This window comes from Myotis davidii, unplaced genomic scaffold, assembly GCF_000327345.1.
Source record: "Myotis davidii unplaced genomic scaffold, ASM32734v1 scaffold128, whole genome shotgun sequence".
NCBI classification, from domain to species: domain Eukaryota; kingdom Metazoa; phylum Chordata; class Mammalia; order Chiroptera; family Vespertilionidae; genus Myotis; species Myotis davidii.
The window spans coordinates 4,247,529-4,265,828 of NW_006299719.1; the positions used below are offsets into that span (position 1 = coordinate 4,247,529).

General features: G+C 39.8%; 1 protein-coding gene across 1 annotated transcript in view; it reads right to left on the reverse strand.

Moving 5' to 3' along the window:
• Nucleotides 1-2,554: 2,554 nt before the first annotated feature.
• Nucleotides 2,555-18,300, reverse strand: part of CTH (cystathionine gamma-lyase) — a 23,406-nt gene continuing 7,660 nt past the window's right edge. The window contains exons 5-11 of the mRNA XM_015571889.1: nucleotides 13,799-13,856; nucleotides 12,993-13,070; nucleotides 11,456-11,608; nucleotides 8,303-8,424; nucleotides 6,454-6,506; nucleotides 2,861-2,999; nucleotides 2,555-2,588 (exon numbers count right to left, since the gene is read on the reverse strand). Of these exons, the coding sequence (XP_015427375.1) occupies nucleotides 2,568-2,588; nucleotides 2,861-2,999; nucleotides 6,454-6,506; nucleotides 8,303-8,424; nucleotides 11,456-11,608; nucleotides 12,993-13,070; nucleotides 13,799-13,856 (624 nt within the window). The 3' untranslated portion in view covers nucleotides 2,555-2,567. The remainder of the gene's footprint in view (nucleotides 2,589-2,860; nucleotides 3,000-6,453; nucleotides 6,507-8,302; nucleotides 8,425-11,455; nucleotides 11,609-12,992; nucleotides 13,071-13,798; nucleotides 13,857-18,300) is intronic.

Genomic DNA, 18,300 nt, shown 5'->3' on the forward strand with positions numbered 1-18,300 from the left:
TTCTTTCACAAGGCCTGTGTGAAGAGATTAGGGAGGTGACTCAGCTGTGAATCCAGCAAGCAGAACCGATAAGCATGGTTAGACCGACTCACCAGGAGTCAAAATATCATCTCATCATCTCATTGCCTGATGATTAAGCACAATAGCTGACATCTGGGGACCTCCAGGACTGCATGTAGCTGCATTCCTTTACCAGCATCACCCTAGCCCTTCCCTTTATAATCCTGTCCCCTGCACCTTGCTGGAAGACAGGATTTGAATCTATGTAAGCACTCTTTCTTCTTAGTTGGCTGGCCTTCTAAATAAATGCCTTATATCAGTGGTTCTCAACCTTCCTAATGCCGTGACCCTTTAATACAGTTCCTCATGTTGTGGTGACCCCCAATTTTATGGTTACAAATTGAACATAATTAAAGCCTACTGATTAATCACAAAAACAATATGTAATTATATATATGTTTTCCGATGGTCTTAGGTGACCCCTGTGAAAGGGTCGTTTGAACCCCAAAGGGGTCGTGACCCACAGGTTGAGAACCACTGCCTTATATGATTCAACCCTGCCTTCATTATTGGACACAGTGACAGGCAGCCCAAGCCCAACCAGGGGTTTGCTGGAAACACATTTACAACCATCCCGGGAAGCAGGCCTTGCTGAAAATCTACTTCTATCTCTACTGACAATCTGGGAAGCTAAACACTCACTTCTATAACAATCAGCCCCAAATGGCCAGGACTTGATTAATAATTGACAGCTTCCCTAATTTTTGTCCCTGCTTTTGAATAAGGATAAACTCTAGAAAGCCAAATGTGTACCAATCACATAGGATGTTCCACTTCAAATTAGCTCACCAACAGCTTCCCAAACGCCAGCAGAACTCTGGATCCGGGCATATATGAAGCCTTCCCTTTTGTACACTCTAAAGCTTTTCCACTCCTGTCTGCCTTTGATGTTTTTAGTCTTTTTTTTTTCTTTTTAATATGTCTAACAGTGAGTTACTGTTATCCAATTGAGTCATCTGACAATTTTAAATATGGAAGTTTTAGTTTCTCATCCATCTGTATCAACAAATATTAAAATTTTCTGCAATTCCTTATGTTCTGGCTTGCCTTTGAGTCTCTGACAAAACACAAGTAACAGTAGCTGACTCCCTTGCAAACTCAGAATAAACAGTCTTTGCTTTTCTTATTTGGCTGAGTCTGTTTATTTCCGCAGCCCTCAGGTCCTGAGAAGGCAAGAAATCAGGTCTGCCAGAAATCATAGTGAGCCATGACCTGCCTCGAATGCTGCTGCCTATAGACAGAATTTCTAGACTATACAGAATGTGGGCAATACATAAGAATGTGTGTTAGTATGAATTCCCCTCCCACGCAGCACTATTATTAATCAAGTTCAATACACTTTTTTTAAACACTGAAACAAATGGCGGTAGCAAACAAATGACTGTAAGCTTTTAGCATAAAAACAATTTTAAAAAGCTAATTATTTGACTTATGACTTATTGACAATAACTTGTTTTGGTTTTTTTGAAATATATTTTATTGATTTTTTACAGAGAGGAAGGGAAAGGGATAGAGAGTTAGAAACATTGATGAGAGAGAAACATCGATCAGCTGCCTCCTGCACACTCCCTACTGGGGATGTGCCCTTGACCGGAATCGAACCTGGGACCCTTCAGTCCACAGGCTGACACTCTATATCCATTGAGCCAAACCGGTTAGGGCGACAATAACTTGTAATGCATTTCAATTATAAAAAATTCTGTTTTACATATTTTCTTCCTTTAGCCTCACAAACCTATTGTTTCAGATAAAACCTAAAAAAGTATTATTTCTGTCTATAAAGGTGGCTTTTTGACCTTCTATGTATAGAATTTGTAACTAATCTGCAAACACTAAGATTTGGGTATCATAGTTCTACAATTGAATTGATAAAATTAACATAAGAGCTAAGAACTCATAGGGCCAGGAATCCAAGTTAATTACACATAATATAGAAACATCACAATGGAATGGATTTGATAATTAGATTTATTTTTTTTAAATAGTAAACACCATCTCAAATCAGTAGAATTTCACAGTAGACTTTACAGGCATGTGATATTTGGTTTATGGTAATTAAGTGTAAACCGTTGCTTTAAGTGCTGTTTTCAACGATATGAAAAATCACACTTGATTTAAAAACATTCATTTAATAATTTAAGTTCTTCAGAAAACATCAAAAGTGAATTATCACTATATTGTAAACATGATCAATATAATTCTTAAGCTATGAATAAAAGAGAATAATCCCAAAAAGCAACACAACTTTCACCTCCTTCAAAGGCAACTGTATGCCAAAATTAACAAAAAGGTATTAACAGAATTGACCTGTCAATGACAATAAGGTAAAGAGGAATCTGTGGAAAACAGGAATGATCCCAGGAAGATTACAGTTGTGTGAAAGGTAATGAGGTGCCTTGAAATTTTCACTCGAAAATCTATAAAAGTTCATTAATGGTCCATTCGATTATTCAGAATATTTGATCTCTCAGGAAGCAACTTCTAATAGCAGTTCTGGTATGCTAGGTTCAATATGCATTTGGACGGTGCTGTAAAAACAGTGCACATGAAAAACAGGTTATTAAACATGCTAGCAATGACTTCACCTCCCCAAAGGACTCTTCTGAATACTACCATCTTTTAAATCTGCACTTCGACTAAGTTCTATGCACTTTTACACACCCTGTTTATTGTAGGAAGAGAAGGGAAAAACCTGTAAGCATTCATAGCGAGGCCTCTTTATAAATATGAGCCCCAGCCCCAAGATTAAGCACCACTTTCATGCACACACACCCAAAAACACTAAAGTAATAAAACTTACTGCTTTCTTCAACGCTTGATCTAAATCTTCCAGTAGGTCTTCTTTATCCTCTAAGCCCACAGAGAGTCGAATCAGTGTGTCGCTAATTCCAAGTGCCTCTCTGTGACTCTCAGGCACTGATGCATGGGTCATAATTGCCCTGGAAGGAAGAATAAGCAAATTTTTTAAAAATGTATATTTTTATTGATTTCAGAGAGGAAGGGAGAAAGAGAAACATCAATGAGAGAGAAACATTGACCGGCTGCCTCCTGCAACTTCCGGCCCCCCACTGGGGATGGAGCCTGCAACCCAGGCATGTGCCTGGACTGGGACTTGAACCACGACCCCCCTGGTTCATAGGTCAATGCTCAACCACTAAGCCACACCGGCTGGGCCCAGAGTGAGCAAATTTTTTGTCACTATATTATATCAATGGAGGCATATTCTGAATCATAAATTGCAATCATCTTCCAATTTCTTCTACTCTAAATATCAAATTCTTCATACACTTATAATTTTTCATAGGCAAAAAAAAGGAATTGTTAATATTATCTTTTCTAGTCATTTAAGTGAAATCCAAACTCTTTTATTAATTTGTAGCATCAGTAAGGAATACTCAATCCAGACACTGAAGGTGCTAGTCAAGCACCCCTATGCAGGAGGGAAAGACAGGGTCTCCAGTGTGTGGATTTTAATCCCTTGTCTGAATGAGACCTTGGTCAGAAATCATACCCCATGACCAACCAGCTGAACTTACAAGAGGCCTCTGGGACCAAGAGCCAGTCAGAATTAATTTCTTCTGGATCAATGAATCAATCCAGAACTGGACCTTCTAGGCAGATCTGGAAAAGGCAACCAGGATCACTAGTAGCCCCCAGTATGCAACAGGAATTCTGGCACAAAACCCAGGTGTAAAGGCAAAGCACCTACTGTGGGTCAGGCATTATAGTGAGAGTTAGGAAACTAATAAAAATGAGGTTTTATGAGATATTTTCTTTACTCTAGATAACAAAGCAGGAGCTAGAGACTAAGGCAATTCACAAAACAGAAGAGGCAACACAAACCCGTATGAAAACTAGGACTGCCAGAGTTCAGTGGCGGGGGAGATCTCTGTGGGCTGAGGCATCACAGAGGGGCTTATAGTCTTTCTGAACTCTAATACTGACATTGCCACCAACACTCAACCTCTCCCTGCACACTGCCAGTAAAATCAATGCCTAAGCTGCTTTCTCCTTCCTCACTTCAGGCCCATGGAAAGAAAATCTCAGTCGTGGTCAAAGTAAGTGGGTATCTTCTTTCACTGCTCTAAGTTTTATATGTAAACAGCCTCCTCAAAATGTTCTGCCTTTTCAGGCTCTTAATTCCCTAACAGAGCATGCACAGGTAGAAATAAGAACTTAGGCCTCTGAGACCAATAGATGTGGGTATGAATCTCAGCCCCCCCACATACTGGCTGTGTGGGCTTGTAAAACTTACCTCTCCTCAGAGTGCATTTCCTTATCTGAAATAATAGTAGCTATCACTTATTGTATGCTGCTCATAAAACAGGTACTGTAGGTCATTTAGGTGCAATAATTTAATTTTAATGGATAAAAACTGGATATAACATCTATCTCAAAAGTGTGTCACAGTCCTTAATGGAAGGAACATATATAAAGCACTTCCATGTACCTGGGATGTGCCTGCAATATAGTAATGTACTAAATGCCTGATAACCAGTCCTTAATGGAAGCACTTCCATGTACCTGCAATATAGTAATGTACTAAATGCCTGATAAAAAATGATCTATAAGAGTAGTTAACATTTACTGAGCACTTAATATGAACCAAGGCATTAGTTGAGGCATTATTTTCTCCCATGTTCTCACAACAACCCTAAGAGCTGGGCACAGTATTATCCACATTCTACAATGGAGAAAACTGCGGTTGAGAGCGGATAAACAATTTTTCTAAGGTCACAAAATTAACACATGTTTTCAGGCTGGGAGACCAACCCAGTGCACACTGGCTCGGCTTCCTCCCTCTCTGATTACAATGCTGCACCAGTTGCAGCCAAGCTGGGAGACACAGAAGGCGGGTGATAGAACAGCAAGCTCTTGACCTAAATTCACTCCTCTACAGGCTGCAGGGTTATGGCTTAGCAGGAGCGTCTGAGGGCCAAGCAACTTAAAACCAAATCCCTAAACAAACCAGGAGAGGTTTAAGACTCGCCTTAAAGTAATACACACTTCATTACTATGAAAAATAACCCATTTTCATATGCTGAGTGTGCCCTCTTGTGCATCCAGACTTAACAGGCATTTCCTTGAAAGATGAACAAAACCTCTAAGTGTTATCTTCTTAATTATTTGAATCATTTTGGGGGGCATCATTTCTTCTTTTTAACTTTGTGAAATTGCCTAACTCTACTCAGAAACTGTAAACTATGATGAGAGAGCAGAAAATGTGCCCAAATTTTGGTCATCTCTAATACCCCTCAGTACAATGCTTCCAGAACATAGTTATTCCAGAAATGTGTATAGAAATTAAAACACACAAGCAATTGAAAATTATTAGGTAATGTTCTTGATTGACCACTGCAATAATTATATCATATGGTCATAGTAACATACAATGAAGTCAGGACATAATTCAGGAATGCTTGGTGGGATGGGTAATCAATAAATGATAATCATTATTTCAAATGTTAAGCCCATTTTATGGATAAAAAAATTGAAGCTTAAAGGTTAATTGGTAGAATAGGCATCAACTCCAGATCCAGGCTGCTTTTACCTCCCCTCACTGCAAAGCCTCAAGAGTTAAGTTGCTAACATATTCCCACGTGATATTTGAGGGTTCAGCAAAACTTTTTGAATCTTTGTTTCCTTGTCTGTAAAATAAGGTGCTGCACTTCCTCCCCCTCCCCGCACAGGCACCTATCTCCTAAACTCCAAGGGGCCCCAAGAGACGTGTAACCAGGAGAGCAATGGGCAGTAGCAGCTTGCCCCAGGCTAACCCCCTGACCCTGTCCCCAGGGCCCCTTTTCTCTGACTTCCCAGTGAGCCAAAGCAGCCCAGCCTAGGCTCTCCTGTTGCTTCTCCTATGCCCTTCCTTGTGTCACTGTCCTACGTGTTTTTGCTGCAGTCAATACATTCTTGCCTGCTTTTCTACACCTTGATTGAAATCTTTTCTTAGATATTTGATGGTAGCTAGGTGGGCCCTCTTCTGACACTCAAGGCGTGGAGGTGTTTCATCAGAGACACATTCCCCATTTCTCAGGGAGCCTTGAAATCAGCCCTTCCAGGACAAAGTCTTCACCTCCCTTTCAGGGCGGAGTGGGATAGAACAAGTAGTCCTGGGCCAAAGGCGGAAAGCCCGACATACAACTTCTGCTGGAATGTCCTTCAGACAGAACAGGCGTGGAAGTAAATTCTAGAGAACACTGATAAGAGTCTCCATGAGATTTCATCAGTCTCCATTCTATTGAGTCAGAATCCATTCTGATTAAATAGTACCATGCTCTTCTGATCATTAAATATCTGGAATTATTTCGGGTTTTATCATATTCCTTTATCAAATGATCATTAAAACTGACATCAAAGGTAAAATACTATGAAAAAGAAAAACATACTTACGGAAGCTCAGCAAGACTCTCATATCCTCCCAAGCTCTCAGCCAGAGTAAATAACTATAGCAAAGAAAAAATTAATTTAGTTCTTCCACCAAAATAAAAATACAAATATCTAAAAGTAAATGTTTTTAATAAAATGGCCCCGGGACAGAGGATGGGAAATAGTGATTATGAATAAACGATAACTGGGAAAGAAAGTCAGAGAAAAAAATGAGAATAGAATCCCTAACAATGATTTCATTAATTAGACATACTATGTATAAACTTTCACAACATTAAAAGTTGATAAAGGAGAACCTCCTATATCTTCCTAATTGGCCCTATACATGAACAATACTTAACCTGAGCTCTAAAACCTCAGAATTACTACATCTGAGACCTAGCTCTGTGGTTAGGGGCACAAAGAATATTGGGGACTGTTATGGTTATGGAAAATATTAATTATGCTCTGTTAACCATGATTGCTTTATTCTGGTTAAGGAAAGGACAGTCTACTCTGGCTGGGAGCTGTAAACCCCTGGGACCTGGGAGTCAACCTTGGAATGCAGTCCATTCTCATTCAAGACCTGCCTATTATCATGGAAGGATTAACAACCTTGTTGCCCAAACAATGGAGTCCCATCCCGTATTGCCTACTTTCCCATTCCTGTACTGCCTACTTCCCCATGTAATCCTTGACCTACCCTATATAAGCAGCTGGTTTATAGGGGGCTGCAGAGCAGATTTTTGTGGATGATTCAATCCCTTCTCTGCTTAATTGGCTCTAGTGACAGGCAGTGTGGACCCATTGATTGTCCAGTTACAGTTACCCTTTAAAGAAAAATATCTAAATGTTTAAGTACTTATTTGTTAGTATGTATCACTTATTAAATTAATACATCCATTAAACTGCCCCCTGGAATAGAAGAAAAAATAACTCAGTTTTGGTAGTTAGTGTTATAGTAGCAAAGAATTTTATAAATATTTAAAAAATTACTCTCACAGCCATATTAAATTAAATACACACTTCTATTTTTCTGATTTCAGAGATGGACCAGTAGGGCTTTGACAAATCTGGTAGCACCCTATTCTTTATACCGATAGTATTTAAAACTCAGTGTATTGTGTGAGGTTGATCAATGAAAGCTTAGTGTGTGGTTATGTAGGACTCTCCCTGAGCCCCTGATAACTTCCTGCCACTGTGGAATTAGACAAAGGCCTTCCCTTCCCTCACTCCAGGCAGCTGCATCCTGGGAGGCCACGGGTTTGGAAAGCCATTCTTGGGCTGGGTTCCAGCATAGCTTCAGGTATTGCACTAACAGCAACTTACTTACTTTGAGGTCTCACATAATATTTCATTTGGGAAAGGGGTTTACTTTTTTTTTAAATTATTGATTTCAGAGAGGAAGGGAGAGGGAGAGAGATAGAAACATCAATGCTGAGAGAGAATCATTGATTGGCTGCTTCCTGCACACCCCCCTACTGGGGATTGAGCCTGCAACTCAGGCATATACCCTTAACTGGAATCAAACCTGGGATCCTTAAATCCACAGTCCAATCCTCTATCCACTGAGCCATATCAGCTAGGGCAAAAGGGGTTTACTTTTAAATAAATTTGAAAACCTATGCGCTAGAACATCCTGTCTTTCTCAAATTGATAGCAGGCTCTGGAGAGCTAAATAAATAAACATATTCAGATATCTGCTACCACATCAAAGCCATTTTCTAACCCAATGCATTTCATGATAAAGAGGTTTGTAGGTGTGACCTGCAGGTACAAAAACATGCATCTGAGTTGGATGGAAGTGAGAGATAATAAACTGCCATAAGAAGGTCTTACCCCTAGAATTTAATAACCTGTTTTGAAAGCTTACCTTTAGGCTCTTGAGGAAAGCCTCAGCGTGCTGAAGGGCGCCCTTAATATAAAAGGTGATCATCCCCGGGCAACCTGTGCACTGACGCTTTGCCAACTCATGTTGAGGATGAGAGGGCAGCCCTGTAATAAAGTCTTATTTTAGAGTCAAACAAGTAATTTCAAAACAAAACAAAAAAATCAGTTTGCTCAAGTAAACTACAAATAAGCCTAATCATGAGCTTTACCCGATGGTCTCAGCTGGCTGCTGGTTCTGGCCCGTCTTTCTCTCTCTGGCGTCCTTTCTATCTCTTTTCTATGCTCTCCATGCTCTAGCCACACCAGCTTTCTTTACACCAGAAGTACCACACCCTATTTTCATCTCAGTGAAAGGGTTCATTTGAAACACAGACAGATGGGACAGGGGTCCAGTGGAAAACAAAGGCAGGTGGAACATAGGCAGGGCAGACACGGCAGTGTGAGCAGCCTCACCACAGGAACCGACCATGCAGAAATTATAAAATGTTTCTGGACTCAAAGCGGGAGGCATGGGAAAATAAGGGAGGGCCTGCAACAATAAGGTGAACTGATGAATAGAAACAGGGAAAGTTCAGCACAGGGACAGAGAAAGAACACATAGAAACAGGGAAAGTTCAGGTCCGTTGCTGGGCAAGAACAACTGAGGGAATCAATCAGGTGATGACACAGGTAGACATAGAGCAGGCTTGTAGCAAATATATACCCCTGGACTACAAGGCTTGAGCGGGGGGCAGTCCATTATTGGGCACCCCCTTCCCCATAAGGGTAGTCTGAATCTGCTTGTAATAAGTTTTCCACACTTTTGCTTAAATCGCTCACCGTTCCGGTTATCGTCAGGACCTTTGCCTGGAACATTCTCTACACTGACTGCCCTACCCCTTGTTAATTACATCCTTCTGTATTGTCCTGCTTAATATTTGTCTTATTCACCAACCTAGTTCTGTCATAGACAGTTAGACAAACATGAGCAGAGCAAGGACGATGGGCCAGGTACAAAAGGTCACCAGGGAGGAAAGCCCCGAGTGCAAAAAGGACAACTGCAGGCGGGACATCATCCCAGGATGACCTTTCCTCCCTCGCATATCGCTGGTCATGAGATCTGGACCCCCTGATCTTTGTCCCTACAGATAACATCTAGGCCTCAGTTGTATTTCAGCTCCCGGCCCAGAAAAACAGCAAAACCAGACCAGCTACACCAAGGCTGACCTCAAGGACAGCTGCATTGGATAATGACCCCCTGCCCTGGCGCTGACCAGACAATCAGTGGAGAACCTGACCCTGAAAGAACACACCTGGAGAGCTGCTGAATATTCTATTGAGATCTTCCCCTAAAATCTCCACCCTTAACGCCCTTAAGACAGAGAAGCCAGCAGGAGCATGCCCAGGCTTTTCCCTCCCCCTCCCAACTTGTATCATCTTTAACTTCCTCACTCCCACACTCCAAGGGCCCTTCCTCTGCCTCTATAACTTGTTTCTTCAGCCCATTTCCTCTATGAATTACTTCTACCTCTGTAATTTTCTAAATAAATGTTCTCTTATAGTTTGAGTCTGGGCTCTGAATTCTCTCCTAGCCTGAACTCAAGTACCAAGGTTGCTGAACCCAGGTCCAGTCTGACCCACCATCTCACACATGGTGCCTGTCCCCGGGCTCCCAACAGTTCCATAAGAAATCTTTTCCTTTTGTTGATAATTGGATTCCAGTTGCTAGTACAAAGCTTGGTCCGTAGCTGGCAATTAATATTTACTGAATGAATCTGAAATGCCTTGTCCAAGCCTTTTTAACAAATGCTACCCATTCTTCAGTTCACAGCCCAAAACATTTCTCCCTTCACTCATTCAAAATGTACATATAGGGCACTTACTAGCATTGATACAGGATGAGGCAAAAGTAGGTTTACATTGACTCTATGAAAAATAATACAATAATTAATAAATAATAATATAAGAATAAATTCTGTGTTTCATATACTCATGACTATAAAACTACTTTTGCCCACCTTGTATTTTTGCCTTGGCTTATTAAAGTTATTTGAGGGTAGGAATCAGGCTTAATTCTCCTGTACATCTAAGAGTTTAAAATAGCTATTTACTTAAGACCACCACAATTCAAACCACTGGCAAAATAGATTCAAACAGTAACATGTAAGTCTGCTAACTCCACATGAGCCTTTCTTCAGGTTGTTAGATCTGAAGGAATTCCAAAAGGAAGAGAACTTTGGGGGGATTTTGATGGGTGTAAGTAATAGAGATGTATCAAGTTCCAACCTAAATCAGAAAAAAGTTAGAGCTAATGGCCCAGCCGGTGTGGCTCAGTGACCCAGCATCGACCCATGACCCAGGTGGTCACAGTTTGATTCCCAGTCAGGACACATGCCTGGGTTGGGGACTTGATCCCCAGTAGGGGGCTTGCAGGAGGTAACTGATCAATGAGGTAGCTCTCTCATCAGTGATGTTTCTATCTCTTTCTCCCTCTCCCTTCCTCTCTGAAATCAATAAAAATATAAATAATAATAATAACAACAACACAACAATAGCTGTCTGACATAAATGAATCAAAATTGTATCTTTTTTTTTGTCAGATTGGCAAAAAATAGAATTTTTTTTTTGGTGCACTACAGAATTTTAATAATTACTTTATCTGTGCCATGAGATTTAAAAGGCTGAAAATTGCTGCTCTAATGCATATGACCAATTTCATTTTTTTTTAAATGTTTTTATTGATTTCAGAGAGGAAGGGAGAGGAAGAGAGAGATAGAAACATCAATGATGAGAGAGAATCATTGATCATCAGCTGCCTCCTACATGCCTCACACTGGAGATTGAGTGTGTCCTGACCGGGAAATCAAACCATGACCTCCTGGTTCATAGGTCATCACTCAACCACTGAGACACCCCGGCTGGGTAAGACTAATTTCTTAACATCCAAGCATCCACTAGGCAACACAAGGCCATAGATCATGTCTATCTTCTTTACCACCAGAACCACCACAGAGCTGACACCCAGCAGCATTCAATAATTAGTGAACATGAAAATATATGAAAGCACCTAACTTACAAATAAATGTTACATACACAGGATGCTTAGGATAAGCCTTACAATCCCAAGAATATGTGCTTAGAACTCAGATTAACATACCAGGGTAAATAACCTTTTCCACCAGAGGATGTGACTCCAGAAACTGAGCAACTGCCATTCCATTTTCAAAATGCTTCTGCATCCGGACTTGTAGTGTTTTCAGACCTCGATTGCAGAGGTAACAGTCAAAAGGAGAGGGGACTGCCCCAATTGCTGCAAAATAAACATATCCTGGGTTAGTGTTGAAGGTGGGTAGGAATCCCCAACATTTTCTGACCCCTCTTTTTCATGATAGTGTCTCTGAGAAGCTAGCTACAAAACCCAATGCTTGAGTTTTAGGTGTCAGGGGGGGCGGGGGGGGAATTAATATCTCAAATCAGAAGCATGAGAATGGAGCATAACTTATGCTTAGAGGAATGGGCTTTAAAATGAGAGGGAAAAGGAATATCCTAAAAATTATGTACAAACACAGTAACTTTTCGAATATGAACATAAACAGTCCTTTCTATGACCTTAATAAAATGGCATACTGCACAGAGCTGAGCCTTGTATTTCTTTGAAAAAGTATTACAACATATAGAGAAAAAAGCAGTTCAGTTCCTGTTATTACTGAACGTTCAACGGATAGTCTATTTAGCTTTTGTCTAAAGCAGCCTATGACTTTACATGCCTCCAGGATATGGACCACACTCCGACTTTTTACAAATGAAACTTAACAAGCAGTAAGTTTTAGTTTCCATCCTCAGAGCCCCCTTTTGTTACTTTAATATTTACTTCCTAGAAGGGCACTTGTATCCCTAATTATGTTTGTATCTTATGTGTTTGTCAAACTGTAATAATTAATTGAAGTCTCTTAAAAATAACTCCTATCTATCCTGGGATAACTAAACAATCTAACCAGGAAGTGATGTGTAGACAGACATCTGATGAAAATTTTGTTTATATCTTATGTGCTATTTAAAATTCACCACCATTTCAGATATAAAAAGTATAATATAAGAAAGTCATCACACCAAATGTTGGTGTTTAAAGAAAAGAAAAAAAATTCATTAAGTCTTAAAACTAAAAATCCACTTGGGCTTTAACCACAATATGATCAAAATTAACATGGATTTTGAAAAAACACAACTCATCCTGTGTGTCATGCTGTAAAGCTCCATTACGCGATAATTAAATCTTTATAACCCCATTTTTCTATTTTCCTCTAAATACCCAATTTTTTTCTGATTTCTTTCTAAATTAATAGAATGCTATCACTTTACAGCATTTAGTGGAAATAAAAAGATTACATGTAGCCAAAACCGGCTTGGCTCAGTGGATAGAGCATCAGCCTGGGGACTGAAGGGTCCCAGGTTCGATTCTGATCAAGGGCATGTACCTGGGTTGCGGGCACATCTCCAGTAGGAGATGTGCAGGAGGCAGCTGATTGATGTTTCTCTCTCATTGATGTTTCTGACTATCTCTCTCCCTTCCTCTCTGTAAAAAATCAATAAAATATATTTAAAAAAAAGAAAGCTTCAATCTTTAAAAAAAAAAAAAAAGATTACATGTAGCCCCTGTGAAACCATGAAATAATCCAGATTTTTTAAATACTCACAATTCTGCAGGAATCGGAGCTTTTCATGGAGGCTCTCAGAATTGACAGACACTAAGCCCATTACAACATCGCTGTGGCCTGAGAAAAAACAAACACTGTTAAGTTAATAACAATTTTAACTTCAATTTATAATTGTTTTTACTTCAATTTATAATTTCTAAAATGTGATTTTCACTTGAGCGAATTCTGGAAAAAAGCCCTCTAGAATAAGTTTAAATAAACTTTATTTTATAATAGCAAAAGCCATACTCAAAATAATAAAATAAAAATCATATAAAAAGTAAATGTTTTGCCGAAACCGGTTTGGCTAAGTGGATAGAGCGTCGGCCTGAGGACTGAAGGGTCCCGGGTTCGATTCCGGTCAGGGGCATGTACCTGGGTTGCAGGCGCGTCCCCAGTGGGGGATGTGCAGGAGGCAGCTGATCGATGTTTCTGACTCTCTATCTCTCTCCCTTTCTCTCTGTAAAAAAATCAATGAAATATATTTTTAAAAAAGAGAGAAAAAAACTGGAAATTTCATTCTAAAAAAATGTAAATGTTTCTTTTAAAGCTGTAAGCAGGATGAAAGTATAATCTTTTATAGTAAAATTTAATCCTCTGCTCATAAATCATGAGCATAGTTAGACCTGTTATAAATGAAATCTTATATTTAATCAAAGTGTAATTTTTTTACTTGCTACATGAGTCACAGAGAAAACCTAAATAATAGTGGAAGAAAAGGGATCAAAAATGTCAAAAATAGCCCTACACTATTTTCATCGATTCATGGAAAAGAACTTTCAAAGTGTAGATTCTGCATGTCTTACCATTCATATATTTTGTTGCTGAATACATACAAATATCAGCTCCCAAAGCCAAAGGTCGCTGAAAAGAACAAAGGTTTTTATTTTAAATAAGAGATCACTTGAAAATGTTTCATTACTTGACTATTTGTTATTTTAACAACCATTCCTATTCTAACTTTTCAAAAATATATACATCTTAAAATGTTCCAGGATCCCTGATACTGTTCCCTTTCTTACCTCCCCCAAATAAAAATACAAAGAACTGGACCCAATAGTCGATCCAAAGGCACAGTTTTTTTAGAAATAACAGGTAAACTCAGGCCCACAGGTCTCCTGAACCTGTTTCTCTAGGGCAGTTGCTGACTGGCTCCTAAATTTATGACTTACAGCAGAAATGTTGGCATTTTTATGATTCAGTAAACACAAAAGATAACTGACATAAACATTCAGCAAGTAATCTCTTGGATTTTTTAATCATTAAAACCTGACAATATATGCTGTGCTTATTCACTTGGTTTGCCATGATCTTGACTCTTAATTACTCCCTTATTACACTAGTTTTGCCAAGTTTAAATCACTTATGAAGAAACTTGTTGGCACCCAGTGGCGTAGCTCAGCAGTTGAGCCTCAACCTATGAACCAGGAGGTCATGGTTCAATTCCCAGCCAGGGCACATTGCCTGGGTTGCAGGCTCGATCCCCCAGTGTCGGGGGTGCAGGAGGCAGCCGATCAATGATTACCTCTCATCACTGATGTTTCTATCTCTCTCCCTCTTCCTTCCTCTCTGAAGTCAATAAAAATATATTTTAAAAATAATAAATAAATAAACAAACAAATAAATGTCACTTCCTCAGAGATTTGCTTTCCCTGACAAGGCAATCTAAAGTTGCACCCAGTCACCTTTAAAAAAAAAAGAAGAAGAAGAAAAAGCGATTTGTTTGGATGGTTTCCCTCACTTGTCCTGCAAATTAACCCTCTAGTCTTAAGATGTCTTTGATATAATCAACATATTCATTAAATAATATAGTATCAACATCTTTCCATTTATGTTTTCTTTAAAACAAAGAGTGTGTGTGTGTGTGTGTGTGTGTGTGTTTTAACCTCAGTTTAGTCTTTGGAAGGTATTAATGTTGGGGACTATACATGTTTCATAAATAGGTTTTATGTGTGTTTTTTAATCCTCACCAAAGATACGTTTTTACTAATTTTTTTTTAAATATATTTTATTTATTTTTCATAGAGAGGAAGGGAGAGAGATAGAGAGTCAGAAACATCGATGAGAGAGAAACATCGATGAGAGAGAAACATCGATCAGCCGCCTCCTGCACATCTCCCACTGGGGATGTGCCTGCAACCCAGGTACATGCCCTTGACCGGAATCGAACCTGGGACCTTTCAGTCCGTAGGCCGACGCTCTATCCACTGAGCCAAACCGGTTTTGGCTTTACTAATTTTTTTTAAGAGAGAGAAACATCAACGTGTGAGAGAAATATTGATGGGCCCCGGCCAAGAACTGAACCCACAACACCTAGGTGAAAGGGGACAATGCTCAAACCTACTTAACCACCCAGCCAGGGCTCATAATCAGGCTTTAAGTAAGATACTGCTCTAAGCACTGTCTACATAGCTGTTTGCTCATCTTTCAAACTAGATGATGTCTACGGTCTCTTCCAGGACTAACATTCTGTAAACTCTATGGTCAACAGAAAAATCCAGTAACATCTGTTGACTGCAGCATGTGCCAAGAATCATGTTAAACATTTTATGTTCCCCAGTGAAACACTGTGAAAAATATTTCACCTAACTCAGTAAAATAAGTACTGTATGACTCTAATTGTACCCATGAGGAAAAGGGACTAAGAGAAATAAAATAGATCACTCAGATTAAAAAACTGGTAGAGCCAGGTCTCCCACCCAGGCTACCTGAATCAAACAGCTCTGCTCTGAAACTTGATGCTGGTACGTCTGTCATTATGCCTTTTCTGAGACTTACAGGAGATCCAGAAGACAAAAGGCAGGCAAGAAAGAGAACGTATCCAGTTTTCAGGAGGATAAAACAGTGAGAGGACCTTTTCAGAGGATTTGCTTTGTGGAATCAATACATGTGGTTGCCTAGGAACACTGTGATTGATTAATCCAACTGGAATGCATCCAGATTGAAATGAAGCATTTCATCCCTGTCATGAGCAATGTGATATGGGCTTCAGGAAGGTAGAAAAACTGGACTATATTAGTGACAGTAACAGGAGAAAGAGGGCCAAGCCTGATGAGTAACGTAGACAGGCCCAGGCTAAAACAATTCACGCCATCTCTCTGGGAATATGCAGGACTCACTGTGACTCAGCCAGATTACTCCTAGGCTGTATTAACTGAACTACTGTAAGTGGTAGATGGTAAGGGGTTAAGATAAAGAATGTAAGAATGAAAATCACCTGTGACGCCCTAGCCGGTTTGGCTCAGTGGATAGAGCATCGGCCTGTGGCCTCAAGGATCCTGGGTTTGATTCCTGGTCAAGGGCACATGCCCAGGATTGTGGGCTTGATCCCCAGTAGGGGGCGTGCAGGAGGCAGCCAATCCATGATTCTCTCTCATCATTGATGTTTCTCTCTCTCTTTTCCTCTCCCTTCTTCTCTCTGAATTCAATATATATAGAAAGAAAAATCACCTGTGACAACTAGATAATGCCAGGAGATTTCACTTAGAAACAGATTGCCCTACTAGGTTTTCTGTTACAAGATGTTACAGGAAAAAACTAAAGATAGTCAACCATCTATATATATCCTCTGTCATCTGCAACCATGGATTCAACCAACCATGGATGAAAAACATTTGGGGAAAAAGTTATACCATTGCTGACCCTGGTACTAAGTAGTGAGGCCTAAAATGGTTGTGTCTGGACTGAACATGTACAGCCTTTTTTTCCTTGTCATTATTCACTAAGCAATACAGTATAACAACTACTTATTTAGCATTTACAGCAAGCATGTCAAACTCGCGGCCAGCGGGCCACATGCCTCATTGATTTACAGTGTATTATTAGGCATTGTAAGTGACCTAGAGATGAATTGAAGTACACAAGAGGAAATGCATGGGTTATATACAACTACTACGCCATTTTATATAAGGAGCTTCAGCATCTGTGGGTTTTGGTATCGACAGGGGTTCTTGGGACCAATCCTTTTGGATACTGAGGGACTATCATATATCATGAAGGTAAGTGGCCCATGAAGCTATCTGAATGCACTTTAGCCAGGAAGAGTGTGTCAGGAAAGGAAAACAAAAACATAGTAATCCGCCGAAACCGGTTTGGCTCAGTGGATAGAGCGTCGGCTTGCGGACTGAAAGGTCCCAGGTTCAATTCCGGTCAAGGGCATGTACCTGGGTTGTGGGCACATCCCCAGTAGGAGATGTGCAGGAGGCAGCTGATCGATGTCTCTCTCATCGATGTTTCTAGCTCTCTATCTCTCTCCCTTCCTCTCTGTAAAAAATCAATAAAATATATTTTTTAAAAAAAAAGCATAGTAACCCGTTCTGAATAAAATGAAGGATAGTGGAGAACAGGCTTATGCAACTTTTCAGGGAGTCAGCCAGTCACATGAAGGCAGAAGCTTGGCCCAACTTCAGGGACCCAGAATAGAAGGGGGGGAAATGGAAACAATTGAGCTTATAAACAGGTGCCTAATTGAAGAGCAGAAGAAAAGGAGCTGGGGTTTCTGGACCTCTGCATAATAAAGAAGCACTACAGAAGTCTAATAAGAATGGACTAGAGGGTGCAGGCAGGAAGGAAAGAGCAGGGAGAATGTAACTCCTAATAAGGAAAGGAAACAAAGTTAGGATACTTAGAGAAAAGAGGGAGAAAGGGGAGGCGGGGGGGCAGATAACTACTCAATTACAGAGATCCCAAGATGATCTACCAAAAGGAGCCAAACAGAACAGAAAAAAGAAAGAATCTGCAACAACAACAACAAAAGGAAAGAAATGAAGGACAAATTGGGAAGTAGTTTGGGGGTGGAGATGTATGTAGAGGGGTGGGTAGGTAGGAAAAAAAAAGATGGTTTAAAAGGAGCACTCTAAATATTTATAGCTACAATGTGAAGCAAAGTAGAAATTCATAAGGAGAGACAAAGTAGAAATTCATAATACAAATAAGGTTAAGATAGAAAGGGTTATGCATAATCTATGGGTGCTAAGGGAAGAGAAACTAGAAAGAAGGAAGAGAAATGAAGAAATAATATGTGACATACAGATAGAAAGGGTTATGTATAATCTATGGGTGCTAAGGAAAGAGAAACTAGAAAGAAGAGAAATGAAGAAATAATATGTGACATACATCGAGATGTCACCGAGTACAGCTTTTCTTTTCCTTTTATTGGGAAGGTTGGTCAAATAAAAACGTATTAGAGATGACTGAAAAATGATGTTACTAACTTGTAAGCAACACATAAATATGCAAGTCCCTACTATGTGCAAGGCCCTGACAGATACAATAATAAAATAAGGTCACATCTTTGGAGAGTTTACAC